This window comes from Lithobates pipiens, unplaced genomic scaffold, assembly GCF_037356315.1.
Source record: "Lithobates pipiens isolate NorthernLeopardFrog02 unplaced genomic scaffold, aLitPip1_a1.2 Scaffold_18, whole genome shotgun sequence".
Classification (NCBI taxonomy): Eukaryota; Metazoa; Chordata; class Amphibia; order Anura; family Ranidae; genus Lithobates; species Lithobates pipiens.
The window spans coordinates 295,631,232-295,651,713 of NW_027507758.1; the positions used below are offsets into that span (position 1 = coordinate 295,631,232).

At 44.8% G+C, this 20,482-nt stretch overlaps 1 protein-coding gene across 1 annotated transcript in view; it reads left to right on the forward strand.

The window, feature by feature from the left end:
- The first annotated feature begins 13,299 nt into the window (after positions 1-13,299).
- Positions 13,300-20,482, forward strand: part of SNX3 (sorting nexin 3) — a 59,722-nt gene continuing 52,539 nt past the window's right edge. The window contains exon 1 of the mRNA XM_077487152.1: positions 13,300-13,579. Within this exon, the coding sequence (XP_077343278.1) occupies positions 13,418-13,579 (162 nt within the window). The 5' untranslated portion in view covers positions 13,300-13,417. The remainder of the gene's footprint in view (positions 13,580-20,482) is intronic.

A 20,482-nucleotide genomic window follows, 5' to 3' on the forward strand; every position in this document is an offset into this window, starting at 1 on the left:
AACCTCCTTGTCGGTATTCCCGAGTCTGGCTCGGGGTGGATTTTCAGCACCAAAAGCAGTAACGCCGAGCCAAACTCAGGATCACATCGCAGGATCCAGGTACAGTTCACTTACCTTGTCCCCAGATTCCTGCGATGTCCTCCCTGCTCTGTACGTGAGCCGTCTTCCACTCAATTCATCACAGAGCCGAGCTCTGTTCGCTGTGAGCGCTGCATCGCACGGGGACGGAGAGCGGCGCCAAATAAAAAAAATAAAAAACACAATACATATACAGTACACTGTAATCTTACAGATTACGTTACTGTATCAATTTATTTCACATCCCTTTTGTCCCTAGTGCTTTGTCCAGTGCCCTGCATGCACTTTTATATTATTAATACTGTTCTTCCTGCCTGGAAACTGGAGATTGTCCATAGCAACCAAAACTGTCCCTTTACATCAAAAGTGGTTTTAGACCAGCTAGAAAACAGCGATAATAAATTAGAATCACTTGCAGAATTGAGCGATAGTGATTTGTGGGGAAATCCATCATCAAACACTGAAAGTAATGACACAAATTTCAGTGTTTTTGACTTGATTACATTATTCAATATTTTTTTTATTATTATTTGTTATAATTATTTATAGATATTTATTACCCTGTTTCCCCTAAAATAAGACCTAGCGTGATTGTCGGTGATGGCTGCAATATAAGCCCTACCCCTCAAATAAGCCCTAGTTAAAGTCCTTGTAGGTCTTATTTCCAGGGTAGGGCTTATTTTCGGGGAAACAGGGTAGGGCTTATTTGGGGGGTAGGGCTTATATTGCAGCCAACACAGACAATCATGCTAGGTCTTATTTTAGGGGAAACAGGGTATATTATAATTTATGATTTCATGTTTCAAACTTTATCATATCTGGGATGTCTACTAGACTCTTGTTTGGACAGATTTATGTGAGTTATTCCTAATGCCGCGTACACACGTAGCCGACTATCCGACGGACCTAGTCTGGCGGACTTCCCGCCAGACTGTCCGTCGAACTTTCCGAACGGGCTACTTGCCCACACACAGCACTTTTTCAGCGGACTAATATGGCGTACTAAGTCCGCCGTACTATCCGCCCTACTTTTGAAATGAAGGGACTCGCCCACACACGCGGAGGAAAGTCCGTTAATTTCGAGTGCGTCTCCAGGTAGGTGGGGCCTGCAAAGGAGACGCCGCTGGCCCTGCCACCTGGTATGGACTTAAAGTGGAACCCCAACGCCGAAAAAAATCGGCGTGGGGGTTCCCCCCAGGTCCACATCAGACCCTTGTCCGCGCACGCTACCCGGCCAGCCAGGAAAGGGGGGGGCGAGCGAGCTGGGATGCTGGGACTGTGACATCATAATAGGCGGGGACATCATCCGCTGATGTCCCTATATAAGTCGCTGCGCGCCGCGTCAGAGCCATTGTGTGCGGAGGATCCGACGAGGCAACATCTGAAGAGAAGAAGAGAAGAACAGAAGGCGGCGACGATGACGACGGCGGCGGCGGTGACAACAGAAGACCGGGCCACCGCCTGTATTTTGTACCCCATACTCATTCACATAGGGTGGGGGGCCGGTATCCGGGGGTCCCCTTATTTAAAGGGGGCTCCCGGATTCCGATAAGCCCCCCGCCCGCAGACCCTGACAACCAACGGCCAGGGTTGTCGGGAAGAGGCCCTTGTCCTCATCAACATGGGGACAAGGTGCTTTGGGGTGGGGGGGCGCTCGCTCGCCCCCCCCCTTTCCTGGCCGGCCGGGTAGCGTGCTCGGACAAGGGTCTGATGTGGACCTGGGGGGAACCCCCACGCCGATTTTTTTCGGCGTTGGGGTTCCACTTTAAGTCCATACCAGGTGGCGGGGCCAGCGACGTCTCCTTCGCGGACCCCGCCTACCTGGAGACCGCTTTTCTCCGGGTGGGAAAAGTCCGTTCATTTCAAAAGTACGGCGGACTGGCACACACGGCCGGATTGTCCGCCGAAATGCAAGTCCGGCGGGAAGATTGGAGTGCAAAACTACTTTCTAAGTCCGCCATACTTTCGGGTCAAAAAAGTATGCCGGAGGCTACACACGGGGAGATTGTGCGGCGGACTTGAGTTTGCCAGACTTTTCCACCCGATTGTTTGATGTGTGTACGCGGCATAAGAATTCCTAATTCCTAAGCATCACGATCGAAAATTCGGCCAGCAAAAGACAGATGAGAGCTTTTGGTCGGAAAATGCGATCGTGTGTATGCTCCATCAGACTTTTGCTGGTGGAATTTCGGCCAGCAAAAGATTCAGAGCATGTTCTCAATTTTTCAGTCGGAGAAGTTCTGATCGGAAATTCAAATTCCGATCATCTGTACAAATTCCGACATGCAAAAATTCCTACGCATGCTCGGAAGCATTGAACTTCATTTTCATGGCTCGTCGTAGTGTTGTACGTCACCGTGTTCTTGACGGTCGAAAGTTCAGAGAACTTTTGTGTGACCGTGTGTATGCAAGACAGCTTGAGTGAAATCCCCTTGGAATTCTGTCAGAAAAACCATCAGTGCTTTTTCCAACCAAAATTCTGATCGTGTGTACGCGGCATTACAGGCCTACAATATAAAACGCCAAATTTCCATGCAAAATAGATGTACCACTTTCAGCATCAGAAATCTGACATAATCATACCCAGAGGGAGATTAAGGCCATTTCTATCACCCAGGACCCTCAAACAGAGAAAATCTGGGAGAAGGAAGATGATCCCCCTCAGGGGAACGGGGAAGAGACTGATGACTCCTCTTCTGAGGAATTAAGTGGGGAAGGACCCCCTTCAGCTTCACAGGCTGAAAAATTGCTGGTGCAATCTCTTACTGAAATGGTTTGCCCCACATTTAAGTTACCCATAACTGAGTCGGTTGAAAAGCCCACTTTTGGTTTGGTTTACCTCAAGCTGTGCATGCCTTTCCTATTCATTCATTGCTGGGAAAGCTTATTTATTCTGAGTGGGATCACTCAGATAAGCATTCTTTTCCTCCTAAAAAAGTTTTTCAACACTTTATGCTATGGAGGAAAAAATGTACTAAGAGGTGGCAATTGACGTTGCTACTTCCTCTGTAAAATAAAAATTTGACTTGTCCAGTTGACAATGCTCAAATGCTTAGGAATCCATCTGATGAAAAATTGGAATTCCTGTTAAAAACTATTTTCTCTTTAGCAGATCAACCTGCAGTGGCGGCAAATGGGGTATGTCAGTCCCGGAGAGACAATTGAGATAAGTGCTCAAGGTTTTCCCTAAACAGATAGCCCAGGATTTAGCCAAGCTGCCAGGGGCTTGGCATTTTGCAATTAACGCAATCAGAGATTCTATTCTGCAAACCTCTCGCTTTACGCTTGGGTTGGGGCATATCCGTATAATCTTATGGTTGAAAAGTGGTTAGCTGAAGTGCCATGCAAAAGCTTCTGGCTGTCTTTTCCTTTCCCCGGTGAAAGGCTGTTGGGGACGGGAAAGGGTACCCTTTTGCCAGTTAACCACTTGCCGACCGCCGCACGCCGATGTACGTCGGCAGAATGGCAAGGGCAGGCATAAGGGCTTACATGTACGTCCCTTGCCTCCCGCGGGTCGGGGGCCCGATCGGGCCCCCGCCCGGTGCCTGCGGCGGTCGGTATTCGTTCGGGAGCGATCCCGGACGAGGGGACGGCCATTCATTCGTGGCCACCCCCTCGCGATCGCTCCCGGCGAATGAAATTGTCCGGTGACATCACTTCCTCTCCTGTAATGTAAACACAGGAGAGGAAGTGATGTATTCTCTCCTCTGTGTCGGTAGTTTTCGTTCCGGCACCGAGGAGAGAACATCGGTGAGTTGCACAAGCACTACACTACACAGTAGAACATGCCAGGCACACTCACACCCCCCCTTTACCCCCCGATCACCCCCCAATTACCCCTGCCCCCCCCCAGTCACAGTGACACCAATTGCTTTTTTTTTTTTTTTTTGCATTGGTGTCATTTGTGACTGTAATAACTGTTAGGGCAGTTAGGGTTAGCCCCCTTTAGTTCTAATGTGCCCCCTAACCCCCCCAATAAAGGTTTAACCCCGTGATCACCCCCCGTCGCCAGTGTCACATAAGGCAGGGTTCACATTGCAGCGGTTTATGAGAACGAATGTGATTCGCACCGCACTGCAGTGCAAATCACATCCGATCTCTGTGCGATTCGAGTTCAGCCATTCGCCGCACCCGCCACACCTGCCGCACCCGCCGCTCCCGCCGCAAATTCGCACGGGACCCTTTTTTTGGCCCGCAGCAGAATCGGATCGCATGGGTGTTCACACCATGCGATCCGAGTTTGCAGATCGCACTGCGATATGCGAACTGATCTGGGGGTGTCAGTAACATTTCACTGACACTCCCAGCAGTTCGCATAGGGCAGTGTGAACTGCCGCCGGGAGGCATGCGATGCGGGAACCCGCCGCGGATTTGTGGCGTTTCCGCATCGCTCCAGTGTGAACCCAGCCTAATAAGCGATCATTTTTCTGATCGCCGTATTAGTGTCACAGGTGACGCTAGTTAGGCAGGTAGGTATTTAGGTTCGCCGCAGCTTTTTATAGCGCCAGGGACCCCCATATACTACCGCATAAAGCCCCCTGATTGCCCCCTAGTTAACCCTTTCACCAGTGATCACCATATAACTGTTACAGGTGACGCTGGTTGGTTAGTTATTTTTTTATAGTTTCAGGGCACCCGCCATTTATTACCTAATAAAGGTTTAACCCCCTGATCACCCGGCGGGTGTCATTTGTGACTGTAATAACTGTTAGGGCAGTTAGGGTTAGCCCCCTTTAGTTCTAAGGTACCCCCCTAACCCCCCCAATAAAGGTTTAACCCCGTGATCACCCCCCGTCGCCAGTGTCACTAAGGCTGGGTTCACATTGCAGCGGTTTATGAGAACGGATGTGATTCGCACCGCACTGCAGTGCAAATCACATCCGATCTCTGTGCGATTCGAGTTCAGCCATACAGATAGTATGGCTGAATTCGTGTCGCACCCGCCGCACCCGCCGCAAACTCGCACGGGACCCTTTTTTTGGTCCGCAGCAGAATCGGATCGCATGGGTGTTCACACCATGCGATCCGAGTTTGCAGATCGCACTGCAGTGCAAATCACATCCGATCTCTGTGCGATTCGAGTTCAGCCATACAGATAGTATGGCTGAATTCGTGTCGCACCCGCCGCACCCGCCGCAAACTCGCACGGGACCCTTTTTTTGGTCCGCAGCAGAATCGGATCGCATGGGTGTTCACACCATGCGATCCGAGTTTGCAGATCGCACTGCGATATGCGAACTGATCTGGGGGTGTCATTAACATTTCACTGACACTCCCAGCAGTTCGCATAGGGCAGTGTGAACTGCCGCCGGGAGGCATGCGATGCGGAAACCCGCCGCGGATTCGTGGCGTTCCCGCATCGCTCCAGTGTGAACCCAGCCTAATAAGCGATCGTTTTTCTGATCGCTGTATTAGTGTCACAGGTGACGCTAGTTAGGCAGGTAGGTATTTAGGTTCGCCGCAGCTTTTTATAGCGCCAGGGACCCCCATATACTACCGCATAAAGCCCCCTGATTGCCCCCTAGTTAACCCTTTCACCAGTGATCACCATATAACTGTTACAGGTGACGCTGATTGGTTAGTTATTTTTTTTATAGTTTCAGGGCACCCGCCATTTATTACCTAGTCTCACTAGTGTACCCCTAAATTTAGGGGTGTCTACTTTCCAAAATGGGGTCATTTGGGGGGGGTTTGTGCCATCTTGGCATTTTATGGCCTTCAAAACTGTAACGCCCTTAGAAAGCCTGAAGGCGGTGCTGGGTTTTCGGGGCCCCGTACGCGGCTAGGCTCCCAAAAAGTCCCACATATGTGGTATCCCCGTACTCAGGAGAAGCAGCAGAATTTATTTTGGGGTGTCATTTCACATATGCCCATGGCATGCGTGAGCAATATATCATTTAGTGACAACTTTGTGAAAAAAAAAAAAAAAAAAAAGTTTGTAATTTTCCCGCAACTTGTGGCAAAATATAAAATATTCCATGGACTCAACATGCCTCTCAGCAAATAGCTTGGGGTGTCTACTTTCTAAAATGGGGTCATTTGTGGGGGTTTTGTGCCATCTTGGCATTTTATGGCCTTCAAAACTGTAATAGGTAGTGAGGAGTGAAGTCAAATATTTACGCCCTTAGAAAACCTGAAGGCGGTTCTTGGCTTTCGGGGCCCCGTACGTGGCTAGGCTCCCAAGAAGTCCCACATATGTGGTATCCCCGTACTCAGGAGAAGCAGCAGAATTTATTTTGGGGTGTCATTTCACATATGCCCATAGCATGTGTGAGCAATATATCATTTAGTGACAACTTTGTGAAAAAAAAATAAAAAAAAATTAAAGTTTGTAATTTTCCCGCAACTTGTGGCAAAATATAAAATATTCCATGGACTCAAAATGCCTCTCAGCAAATAGCTTGGGGTGTCTACTTTCTAAAATGGGGTCATTTGTGGGGGTTTTGTGCCATCTTGGCATTTTATGGCCTTCAAAACTGTAATAGGTAGTGAGGCGTGAAATCAAAAATTTACGCCCTTAGAAAGCCTGAAGGCGGTGCTTGGTTTTCGGGGCCCCGTACGCGGCTAGGCTCCCAAAAAGTCCCACATATGTGGTATCCCCATACTCAGGAGAAGCAGCAGAATTTATTTTGGGGTGTCATTTCACATATGCCCATAGCATGTGTGAACAATATATCATTTAGTGACAACTTTGTGTAAAAAAAAAATAAAAATTTTTTTTTGTCATTATTCAATCGCTTGAGGCAAAAAAATAAAATATTCAATGGGCTCAACATGCCACTTATCAATTTCCTCAGGGTGTCTACTTTCCAAAATGGGGTCATTTGGGGGGGTTTTGTACTGCCCTGCCATTTTAGCACCTCAAGAAATGAGATAGGCAGTCGTAAACTAAAAGCTGCGTAAATTCCAGAAAACGTACCTTAGTTTGTAGATGTGACAACTTTTGCGCAAACCAATAAATATACAATTATTGACTTTTTTTTTACCAAAGACATGTGGCTGAATACATTTTGGCCTAAATGTATGACTAAAATTGAGTTTATTGGATTTTTCTAATAACAAAAAGTAGAAAATATCATTTTTTTTCAAAATTTGCGGTCTTTTTACGTTTATATCGCAAAAAATAAAAATCGCAGAGGCAATCAAATACCATCAAAAGAAAGCTCTATTTGTGGGAAGAAAAGGACGCAAATTTTGTTTGGTTACAACATTGCATGACCGCGCAATTACCAGTTAAAGCAGCGCAGTGCCAAAGTGTAAAAAGACCTCTGGTCATTTACCAGCAAAATGGTCCGGTCTGAAAGTGGTTAAGAAAAGGAGTAAAATGTCCCTCATTTAAACGGGTCTTTTCTCCAGTGCCAGGGGCGTCTGCATACAGGCAGTCGTGACAGCCTCCACCGTCAGGTTCAAGACGACCTCAGGGTCAACCCCAGGGACAAAAGAAGCCCTGGGGGGGGGAAAAAAACTACAAAACAGAACGCTAAAGCCTCTTATGAAGGGGGGGTCCCCTCTCGCTCGAGTGGGGGGAAGACTTCTGCAGTTCTCAAGGGTCTGGCAGGAGGAGTTTCGAGACAGATGGATGGTCTCCATAATGGCTCTAGGCTACAAACTAGAGTTCCCAGATTTCCTGTCTCCTCGTTTTTCTCAGGGCAAAGGTCCATAGATCCAGAGAAAAAGAAGTCTCCTTTTTTTTGTTTCAAGCATTGGTCTAACTTTTTTCTCAAAAAGGGTCATGGCGGTCCCCACGATGGAGCAGGGGTTGGGGTTTTTTAAAACCTTTTCACGGCGCCAAAGACCAAATGGGAATGTCAGACCCATGCTAGAGCTCAAGGATCTAAACAGGTTCCTGAAATATCCACTTTTTCAATGTGGAATCAATCTAATCTGTTGTCTCCATCCTATAAGGAGGAGAGCTTCTGGCATCAGGGATGCATATCTGCATGTGCCTAATTTTGCCTGCTCATGCGTTTTTAAGTAGAAAAACTTCACTTTCAGTTGTAGCATTGCCTTTTCGGTCTAGCTACTGCACCTCGGGTGTTTAAAAAATTTCTGGTCCTTCCTTTGGCCAGATTAAAGGGGTTGTAAAGCTTTGTTTTTTATTTGCTAAATAGGTTCCTTTAAGCTAGTGCATTGTTGGTTCACTTACCTTTTCCTTCGATTTCCCTTCTAAATATTTTTTTTCTTTGTCTGAATTTCTCACTTCCTGTTTCTCCTCAGTAAACTTGACACCATCATCTGAGTGGTGTTTAGTCAGCCAGAACAGCTTACTGAACAACTTACTGAGGAGGAACAGGAAGTGAGAAATTCAGACAAAGAAAATAAAGAAAAAAAACATTTAGAAGGGAAATCGAAGGAAAAGGTAAGTGAACCAACAATGCACTAGCTTAAAGGAACCTATTTAGAAAATAAAAAACAAACCTTTACAACCCCTTTAAGGACTCAAGGTATAACAATTGTAGCATACCTAGATGGCCTGCTCTGAATAGACAGGTCGGTAGCCCGCTTAGACCAAAGTATGGTCTACACAATAAGCTACCTGGAATACATAGGTTGGGTCCTCAAACTAGATAGATCTCCTTTAAAACCATTAAGAAGACTAAGAATACTTGGGTTTGGTTTACTGATACAGGCCAGAAGAGGGTGGCTTTTACCCCAGGCAAAGATCAGTTCCATAAAGGAGCTGGTTCAGGTGGTCAGGGCAAAGAAGTGTCTTTCTATTTGCCTTTGCATAAGGTTGTTGGGAAAGATGGTGGCTTCATCCAAAGCAATTCCCTATGCTCAGTCTCATTCAAGACTGCTGCAAAACAGTATCCTGTCTACCTGGAACAAGAAGGTCTAAGTGCTAGATTTTCCAAAGAGTCTGTCGCCAAAGGGTGTGCCAAAGCCTCAGCTGGTGGAAGATATCCAAGAATCTGCAGAAGGGGAAAGCCTTCTTACCAGTTACTGGAAAGATGATAACAACAGCTGCCAGCCTCTCGGGTAGTCCTGGAAAAGGCGACTGTCCAAGGGAATTGGTCCAGAATTGAAAGGACCTTGCCCTTCGACATTCTAAAGATTCGGGCAGCACACCCAGCCCTAAAGGCCTGGACATTCAGCTTGCGGATTTGTCCTGTCAGGATTCAATCCGACAATGCCACAGCAGTGGCTTATGTCAATCACCAAGGGGGCACCAGAAGTCATGCAACCCAGGGAAAGGTAAACCATATCTTAGCCTGGGTAGAAAAGAAGGTGCCGTGGATATTGGCAATCTTCATTCCAGGGGTAGAGAATTGGTAGGCAGACTACTTGAGTGCCAGCAGTTGTTCCTGGGGGAGTGGTCCCTTCACCCCAAAATCTTTCTGCCTATATGCCAAAGATGGGGGATTCCAGACGTAGGTCTGTTTGTGTCCAGGTTCAACAAAAAAGTTGACAACTTTGTGTCAAGAACAAGGGATCCACTCGCATATGGAACAGATGCTTTGGTGACCCCGTGGTATCAGTTCTCATTGATTTATGCATTCCCTCCTATTCTGCTGCTACGACAACTTCTTCGCAGGGTCAAGCAGGAAAAGAAGCCGGTGGTTCTTGTGACCCCGAAAACAAGTCCTACTGGGTCTTTTGTTGAAAAAATCAATATCAGTCCCGGGCTTATGTTTGGGGAAACACGGTATAGCGCATATCCAGCTTTAATCTGTCTCGAGGATGGAGCTAGTGTCAGACCAAGTTCCTGCACTGCGCTCCAGCCTCCACTTAATGAGCTGCCCTCAACCCAGTGAAAAATCCTGTTGGCTACGCCTGCTTGTTCTCATCGCTTTCTATTCTCCCCTGCCCAGCGTTTCTCCACTCCCCTGTGATTATCTCCTTTGCAGCCATTGGTTGCTGTCCTAGCAACCAATGACACACTAATTCTGCTGTTCCCGGGTAAGGCAATCTGAAAGGATGTCTAAAGGGGGCAGGGGGAGCTGATATGGGGGGGGGGGTTCCCTGATCTCTTGAGGTCACTAAGGAATGGGGACACTAATGTAAGGGGACTTTAAACTAATGGGGGTCTCTAACAGGGGCTACTGACTGCTTATCTAATGGTTGATGATCAACCATTAGATCAGCAGCATCCCCCTTAGAGAACCCCATTAGCTCACAGTCCCCTTATATCGGTGCCCCCCCCCCCTTCCTTATCAATGATGCCTATCAGTGCCACCTCATCAGTGCACATCAGTGCTGCCTATCAATGCTCATCAGTGCTGCCTATCAGAGTTCCCTTATATCAGCGACCCCTTTAGAGACTAATTGGTAACTGGGGGTGGGGTCGCTGATATAGGGGGCCTCTGATCTAAAAATGAAAAACTCAGTGAATAAATTGCTGCTAGCACTTATATGTGTTGCCATGCCTCAAAAAAAAATAATAATAATTCAATGCACCCTCCCCTATAATTATATTAATTTATATGTGAAAAAATACAGTGATTGTGAATGATGGTGGAAACTGCCAAGGGTAATCTAAATATCAATACACGCCAATCTTATTCAAACATATTTACTGTGCAATCTTGGTACATAAAATACTTCAATAGTGGTGGAAACCTCCCATCCAAAATGTGATGTGCTAATATCCAACATATAAAGTCCTTTTGAGTTGGATATTAGCACAAGACATTTTGGAATGGATTGGAAGTTTCCACCACTATTCATTAGACATGGGCGCCGTCAATAAATTAGTTTCGTTCTGTTCCGTTACGGTTCGTATTAAAATTAATTCGTACTTCGTATTTAATGTCCGAAATTCCGTTTCAATTCGTACGAAATACGAATTGCCGTTAGGTTCGTTAACTTGTACGAACGTTCGTTACAATGAATTTAAAGGCAAAAATATACCTCAATATGACAGTCGATGCTGATGGAAGTTTGGTTTTTATCCGAAATACGAAATTCCGTTGAAGAATTTCCTATCCGAAATACGAATTTTCGTTAGATGAGGGGCTCCCAACATCCCTGTGCTGTGCTGACTTCCTCTTGGGGATTTGTAAACAAAAGTTCGTATTTCGTACAAAATTCGGACGCATGGCAATTCGTATTTCGGATCCTCCCGAATGTACGAATTTAGGGAAATTCGTACGAATTTGAGATTCGTACGAAACGAATCGCACATGTCTACTATTCATACAGTATTATGTGTACCAAGATTGCACAGTATACTGTATATGTTTGAATAAGATTGGAGTGTATTAATATTTAGATTATCCTGGGGGGGGTTCCACCATCATTCACAATTATTTTTCACACATGAATTAATATAATTATAGGTGTACTGCATTTTTTTTAATTTTCATTTTTTTGGGTCTCTTAGACCCCTTTCACACTGACGCGCTTTTCAGGTGTTTTAGCGCTAAAAATAGCACCAGTAAAGCTCCTTTCCCGCCTCCCCAGTGTGAAAGCCCATGTACTTTCCCACTGGGGCGGTGTGTTTGCAAGACGGGAAAAAAAACCTGCAAGCAGCATCTTTCAGGTTGTGTAGGAGCATACACCTCTTCTACACCGCCCCTGCCCATTGAAATGAATGCGCAGCCCTGCTGAAGAGCCTGTAAAGCGTTTTGGCAGTGCCACAACACAGGCACTTTTAACCCTTTCTTCGACGGCTAACGGGGGGTTAAAAGCATCCCGCTAACGGTCGAAAAGCGCACCTAAAACGAGGCTAAAGTGCCGCTAAAGCTAGCGGCACTTTACTGCCAACAGACCCGACGCCCCAGTGTGAAAGTAGCCTAAGGGAAACACTGATATAGGGGGTCTTTCTGGAAGGGGGGGTCACTGATTTAAGGGGACTCTAATGATGGTCACTATGGGGGGTCCTGTATTATGAAGGGGGTGACACTGATCCTGTCCAAATAGTATCTTTCTACAGCAAATATTTTGGAAAGTTGGGATTAACTCCATATGATTAGAAATGTTATTTAACCACTTGCTGCAGAGTTACTGACAGAGTGTGTGGCGAGGAGAGGCGATTAGCAGCATCTCCTCGCAGGGGGACATCTACACGTGTAATCAGGGCACTGATCATCAGTGCCATGATTATAATATAGCGCCAGAAGTGACATAAATCAGTGCCAGCAATCAGTGCTCATTAGTGATGCCAGTCAGTGCTGGCTATCAGTGCCGCCCATAAATGCCCACAAGTGTCACCCATCAATGTCCATCAGTGCCATCTATAAGTGTTCATCAGTGCCACGTATCAGTGCCCATAAGTGCCACATCATCAGTGCACATCAGCTAAGGAGAAAAATTACTTCTTTACAAAATTTACTGACAGAAACTAACAAAAACTTTTTTTAAAGTTTTCGGTCATTTTGTTTACAGCAAAAAGACCGAAAACTTAGAAAAAACGTTTTTTCTTAGTTTCTGTCAGTAAATTTTGTAAAGAAGTAGTTTTTCTCCTTAGCTGATGTGCACTGATGAGGTGGCACTTATGGGCACTGATATGTAAAAGACCTGAAAACTTTGAAAAAAACGTTTTTCTTAGTTTCTTTCAGTAAATTTTGTAAAGAAGTAAAAAAAAAACACCGAAAACTTTGAAAAAAAGTTTTTCTTAGTTTTTGTCAGTAAATTTTGTAAAGAAGTAATTTTTCTCCTTAGTTGATGTGCACTGATGAGGTAGCACTTACGGACAAAAAAACCCAGCAGTAATTAAAATACCACCAAAAGAAAGCTCTATTTGTGTGAATTATAAAGATTTCACATAGTTACGGTGTAGCATGACTGCACAATTGTCATTCAAAGTGTGACAGCACTGAAGATTGGCCTGGTCGGGTGTATAAGTGTCCTGTATTGAGGTGGTTAATAACAAAATACTGCATTTGCATAATGTATACTACAAAAAAAAAGAAAATTGCTGTGAGTTGATAAAGTGTTTGGGTTTGGCTAGAAGAAAAGGAGGCAACCCTACCCTGAAGGCTACTTTAATAAATGTCTCTAAATGATGCATATTAGATAACCCAAAGACATAGGAAGCAGTGGTATTTTTTTTTTTTTCTCCCTGTGTGCATGAGGCCTAAAGTGAATGGGCCTAAAACTTGCTTCATACTTATGAACTAGCATCTGTGTACACATATGTCCGAATGCATTGCTGACTTCAGTTATCAGGCCATGCAAATGTTCCACAATCTCTCACACGCCTCTCCAGCACCACGTCAAGCACGTGACTTCGAGGGCACAACTCCGTGCGCGCTCCTGTAGCTTTCCACCAGCACGTGGGCGCGCCTTCCTCCTCCTGTCACCTGACAGGTCATAGCCGCCACTTCCGGCAGCTCGCTGGACAGCACGGAATTCAGTTTGTGTGCCGGGTTGCTCGCCTCGTTCTCCGACGGGAGACATGGCAGACACTGTAGCTGACACCCGCCGCCTGCACAGCAAGCCTCAGAATCTGAACGACGCTTACGGACCGCCGAGTAATTTCCTGGAGATCGATGTGTCCAACCCGCAAACAGTGGGAGTGGGCCGGAACCGGTTCACTACCTATGAGATTCGACTGAAGGTGAGGCCTGTGCACCCCGGGGACTGTAGACTCTGGTCATGTGACCAGAGGGGGCCTCCTTACCAGGGTGCCCACTATCGTAGGTGTCACCAGTAGGGATTCTACTCAGAACAATCTAGACAGTGTGTGTATATATATATATATATATATATATATATATCTGAGAGAGAGTCTCTAGTTAGTTATTTTGTCTTTCCTGTGGGTTGATACTTTTGGATTTCTTTATAATTTTACTCGTTTGTTTGGCCAGCCAAATTGTATGTGTTAAGACATGGGAGGGGCTGTGCCAGCCAGTAACCAATCCGTTTCTATCTTTCATGTTCATAGTTTTAGTCCCCCCCCCATCACTTGACCGCTCTTATCAAGTCTGCATGTCAGTTTTTCAGGCCGAACTGATTGGACCCCTGCATTCATCCCTATGGACCGGCGAGTGTAAGAACACATTCACATGCATGCGATCCCACATCAACCTACCCCACTCTAATGTCCTGTACACGCGGTCCAAAAATCGGACAACAGATTGTTCATATTTTAAATTTTTTTGCATGCTAGTCGTATATAGAACCTGAAGAGTTTACTAAAGTAATGAAAATTCTCGTACGAGAGGATAGGAAAAAATCAGAAGTGATGTCACGTGTATTTGTATTGTATTTTCAGATGACAACGGTACCGATTGTACAATTTTTGTTTAATCTTGTATCGTACGAGAAAAACTTTTGTGCATGTCTGATAAAATATTGGACGAACTGTCGTGATTGGCTCTGTACTAACGATCTGATTATTGTACAATCGCAGGAAAGCAGTATTTTTTTTTTTTTTTGTCCAACTTTTGGATCGTGTGTACGGGCCATAAGGCATACAGTTGCTGCCTTTGCAAGACACGATGAACAATCAAGAAATTGCTGGATGGCCGCTCTGACACCTTTTATGTGCAGAATCAATAAAATACAAACTGTCAATCCATATATTAGAGGTTCAGGAGCTAAATACTTCTGTACGTTTACACCCACCTACCTCCGTTCTGGTCCCCGAAAACAAACGGAAGGGGATCTGTACTGCTCTGTTTAGGCAGATCAGAGGGCAGTCAGGTGTAAACGGACAGTGGAGTCTGTTTTCTCCCATACACCCGCAAAGCAGGCTCTCTCCGTGTCCACTGTACAGAAACTGAGCAGACACTAATGTGCTGTCATCCTGCTCTACTGAGATCAACAAGGGAGGAGCGGACAGATCCCCATGTGAAAGCTTCATTCAGATGAGCGTTGAAACTAGGGGTGCTGAAATGAATCGATGCATTGCGATTCAGGTGTCCCTGATGCTGCATCGATGCGTAAGGACTGCAAAATCCGTTGTCAGGTGACATCATCCTGACTTGCCCCTCCCGAGTGAGTGCTCCGAGCGTATTGTAAAAAATGACTTTTATTAATAAATGCCATGTTTCAATGAATGATGTGCTCCGCTGTATGTGTTTTAAAAAAAATAAAAATAAAATGTCGCTTCATACCGAATTTCACAGGACAATACATCCCGCTCGTGTGACTGCATTGCCTGGCCTGTCCCGCCTCTCTCTGCTCTCCTCTGTCCTGAAGTCAGCAGGGAATTCTAAGCCCCGCTCGCTGACTATAGCTATCATATTAGAAGAGAGATGGGCAGGGCTGAGAATTCCCCGCTGACATCGGGACAGAGGAGAATGGAGAGAGGCGGGCCTGGCCGAGCAGTCACGTGAGCGTGATGTATTGTCCTGTGAAATTTTGGTATGAAGTGACATATTTTTTAAAAAAAAGCACATACAGCGGAGCACATCATTCTTTGTAACATGGCATTTATTAAAACAAAGTCCTTTTAACAACAGTAAGCAGAGTACAAATGTGTTTGTACTCTTACACCTCACACTCCGTGCTGGCAGGTCCCTGGGCTTCCCTTTGCACATTCCACTGTTAACTCTTACCACTGTTAGCAGTTTGCTGGAAGGTGCTAACAGGAATGCTAAGGAACTGTCAGCACCAGTGACGACCCGTGCATTGTGTGTGTGTGTGTGTGTGTGGGGGGGGGTTAGTGAAGTGATGGCTGCATTAAATGGGCACAGGTGGCTGCGTTTGATGGGCAGAGTGGCTGCTTGATGGGGGAGGTTCAGTATTTTTCCGTTTGTTTGCGCCCCCCCCCAAAAAATTTTGTGCACCGGCTGCCACTGTTTAGCACAGAGACAGTACTTCACAGGGCAGTTTGTCAGTTCTGAATTGTAATCCCTCCTGACCTCACAGCAGCAGTGTGTGTGAATGCCTGTACCCTGTAGTGCACCAGATTAGTGCACTTTTTAAGGGAGTGAAGTTATTTTTAATTCAGAGTGGAGTTTCAGTAAATTTTTTGTTTATTAAAAGTCAGCAGCTACAAAAAAGTGTATCTTCTGACCTTTAATAAAAAGACACTCGCCTCTACCACAATCCAGCAACGTGACCACTTAATCACTTCAGCCCCGGAGCAATAAACACCTTAAGGACCAGAGGTCTTTTTCCAATTTCGCACTGCGCTGCTTTAACTGGTAATTGCGCGGTCATGCAATATTGCACCCAAACGAAATTTGCATCCTTTTCTTCCCACAAATAGAGCTTTCTTTTGATGGTATTTGATTGCCTCTGCGATTTTGATTTTTTGCGATATAAATGGAAAAAGAGCGAAAATTTTGAAAAAAAAAGATATTTTCTTCTTTTTGTTATAAGAAAAATCGAATAAACTAAATTTTAGTCATACATTGAGGGCAAAATTTATTCAGCCACATGTCTTTAGTAAAAAAAATGTCAATAAGCGTATATTTTTTGGTTTGCGCAAAAGTTATAGCGTCTACAAACTAGAGTACATTTTCTGGAATTTACACAGCTTTTAATTTATGACTGCCAATCTCATTTCTTGAGGTGCTAAAATGGCAGGACAGTACAACCCCCCCCCCCCCAAATGACCCCATTTTGGAAAGTAGACACCCCAAGGAAATTGCTGATGGGTATGTTGAGCCCATTGAATATTTATTTTTTTTGTCCTAAGGGATTGAATAATGACAAAAAAAAAAAAAATTTACAAAAAGTTTTCACTAAATGATATATTGCTCACACATGCCATGGGCATATGTGAAATGACACCCCAAAATACATTCTGCTGCTTCTCAGTACAGGGATACTACATGTGTGGGACTTTTTGGGAGCCTAGCCGCGTACGGGACCCCGAAATCCAATCACCACCTTCAGGATTTCTAAGGGTGTAAATTTTTGATTTTACTCCTCACTACCTATCGCAGTTTTGAAGGCCATAAAATGCCAAGATGGCACAAAACCCCCACAAATGACCCCATTTTGGAAAGTAGACACCCCAAGCTATTTGCTGAGGGCCATGTTGAGACCATTGAATATTTTTTTTTTTTTTTTGTCCCAAGGGATTGAATAATGACAAAAAAAAAAAAAGATTTTTTTTTTACAAAAAGTTGTCACTAAATGATTTGCGTCCTTTTCTTCCCAAAAATAGAGCTTTCTTTTGATGGTATTTGATTGCCTCTGCGATTTTTATTTTTTGCGATATAAATGGAAAAAGAGCGAAAATTTTGAAAGAAAAAGATATTTTCTTCCTTTTGTTATGAGAAAAATCGAATAAACTAAATTTTAGTCATACATTGAGGGCAAAATTTATTCAGCCACATGTCTTTAGTAAAAAAAATGTCAATAAGCGTATATTTTTTGGTTTGCGCAAAAGTTATAGCGTCTACAAACTAGAGTACATTTTCTGGAATTTACACAGCTTTTAATTTATGACTGCCAATCTCATTTCTTGAGGTGCTAAAATGGCAGGACAGTACAACCCCCCCCCCCCCCCCCCCAAATGACCCCATTTTGGAAAGTAGACACCCCAAGGAAATTGCTGATGGGTATGTTGAGCCCATTGAATATTTATTTTTTTTGTCCTAAGGGATTGAATAATGACAAAAAAAAAAAAATTTACAAAAAGTTTTCACTAAATGATATATTGCTCACACATGCCATGGGCATATGTGGAATGACACCCCAAAATACATTCTGCTGCTTCTCAGTACAGGGATACTACATGTGTGGGACTTTTTGGGAGCCTAGCCGCGTACGGGACCCCGAAATCCAATCACCACCTTCAGGATTTCTAAGGGTGTAAATTTTTGATTTTACTCCTCACTACCTATCACAGTTTCGAAGGCCATAAAATGCCAAAATAGCACAAAACCCCCCAAAATGACCCCATTTTGGAAAGTAGACACCCCAAGCTATTTACTGAGAGGCATGTTGAGTCCATGGAATATTTTATATTTTGCCACAAGTTGCGGGAATATTACAAACTTTTTTTTTTTTTTGCACAAAGTTGTCACTAAATGATATATTGCTCACACATGCCATGGTTATATGTGGAATTGCACCCCAAAATATATTCCGCTACTTCTCCCGAGTATGGGGATACCACATGTGTGGGACTTTTTGGGAGTCTAGTCGCGCACGGCACCCCGAAAACCAATCACCACATTCAGGATTTCTTTTTTTTTTTAAATTGTATTTTTATTGATATTTCAGCACATTCTGTATATCCTCACATTAATTAACAATTATTTGTGGTACAAAACAGCAATCGTCACAATCAAATAGGCATAGGACAGTGAGCAGGAAATGTGGAAACTTCATTCCTTTAGAAGGGCATGGAACAGTGTGAACGTGCAATTTGAGCCTTAAACTCAGCGTAGGAGGTCCAAACTCAGAAGACTATATTAAGTAGCAGTATATAGTTTAGAGCGATACCACAGATCCCAAATCATTGAGAACTTAGGCATAGTGTCATGGACTATGGCTGTAAGCTTTTCCATACAGCCGATATGTTCTAGGTTCTGCAAGACCTGGGGGAAAGTGGGCGGGGTACGTGATAGCCACCGTGTAGGGATAGCTCTCTTAGCTGCTAACAAAATAAAGGTGGCAAGCTTCTGAGCATGTCTAGAGAGTCCAGGAATCGGCAACCCTAGTAAGAAATACAGAGGGTCTAATGGGAGGGAAATCTCCAACAAGTCTTGGACGAAGGATTGTATTGTAATCCAAAATGGACGGATCAATGGGCATGCCCAGAAGATATGGAAATGGGAACCTATATCTCCCCGACATCTCCAGCACATCAGGATTTCTAAGGGTGTAAATTTTTGATTTTACTCCTCACTACCTATCATAGTTTCGAAGGCCATAAAATGCCAAAATAGCACAAAACCCCCCAAAATGACCCCATTTTGGAAAGTAGACACCCCAAGCTATTTACTGAGAGGCATGTTGAGTCCATGGAATATTTTATATTTTGCCACAAGTTGCGGGAATATTACAAACTTTTTTTTTTTTGCACAAAGTTGTCACTAAATGATATATTGCTCACACATGCTATGGGCATAAGTCAAATTACACCCCAAAATAAATTCTGCTGCTTCTCCCGAGTACGGGGATACCACATGTGGGGGACTTTTTGGGAGCCTAGCCACATACGGGCCCCCGAAAACCAAGCACTGCCTTCCGGATTTAAATATAAAATGCTACCAAAAAACCTGTTAGCGATGGCAGGGATCAGGCCTGACTCTGCGATCGCGGCAGTTATGTGTTTAGTGTTTTGTAAGTGACAGTGATCGATCGATACTGCACTTGGGTGGGCTGGGCAGAGGGGCAAAACGCAGGTGCTAGCAGGTATCTGGGCTGATCCCGCTAACAATGCGTTTTTTGGAACCCTAAACTGCTGGGGACGCTAGTATAGATCTGATCAGATCAGATATTGATCTGTTCAGATTCTATACCACTACGGGAGGTTTATGCTTTGCGCGTGGGTGTTAGCGGTATTGGCACTAACCTAGCGCTGCCTGGGGCGACGCAGACCCTGACCCTAAAACCTAATTGATATCACCCGCCGGGTGATCAGGGGGTTAAACCTTTATTGGGTAATAAATGGTGGGTGCCCTGATGCTATAAAAAACAAACTAACCAGAGTCACCCGTAACACTTATACGGTGATCAGTGGTGAAAGGGTTAACTAGGGGCAATCAGGGGGTTCAAATTTTTATTAGGTAGTATATGGGGGTCCCTGGCGCTATATAAAAACCTGACGAATCTAAATAACTAACTGGCTAACCAGCGTCACCAGTGACACTTGTACTGTGATCGCTGGTGAAAGGGTTAACTAGGGGCAATTGGGTAGTATATGGGGGTACCTAGCGCTATAAAAACCTGGCGGTGAACCTAAAAAAATAACTAGCTACCTAGCGACACTGATGCAGTGATCAGAAAAATGATCGCTTAGTGACACTGGCAAAAGGGGGTGAAAGGGTTAATTAGCAGCAATCAGGGGGTTAAAACCATAATTGGGTAGTATATCGGGGTACCTAGCGCTATAAAAACCTGGCGGTGAACCTAAAAAAATAACTAGCTACCTAGCGACAGTAGCGACACTAATGCAGCGATCAGAAAAACGATCGCTTAGTGACACTGGCAAAAGGGGGTGAAAGGGTTAACTAGCGGCAATCGGGGGTTAAAACAATTATTGGGTAGTATATCTGGGTACCTAGCGATATAAAAACCTGGCGGTGAACCTAAAAAATAACTAGCTACCTAGCGACACATGCAGCGATCAGAAAAATGATCGCTTAGTGACACTGGCAAAAGGGGGTGAAAGGGTTAACTCTAGGGGCAATCAGGGGGTTAAATCTTTATTGGGGGGTGATAGGGGGCTACCCTGGACCTAACACTAACTGTCCTGACAGTTTTTACTGTCACAACTGACACTGAATGCATTGATCAGTAAAGAAATGATCACTGCAATCAGTGACACTGTGACTGGGGGGGGGGGGGGGGGGGGGGGGGGGGGTTGTGTGCCTGTGTGTACCTACAT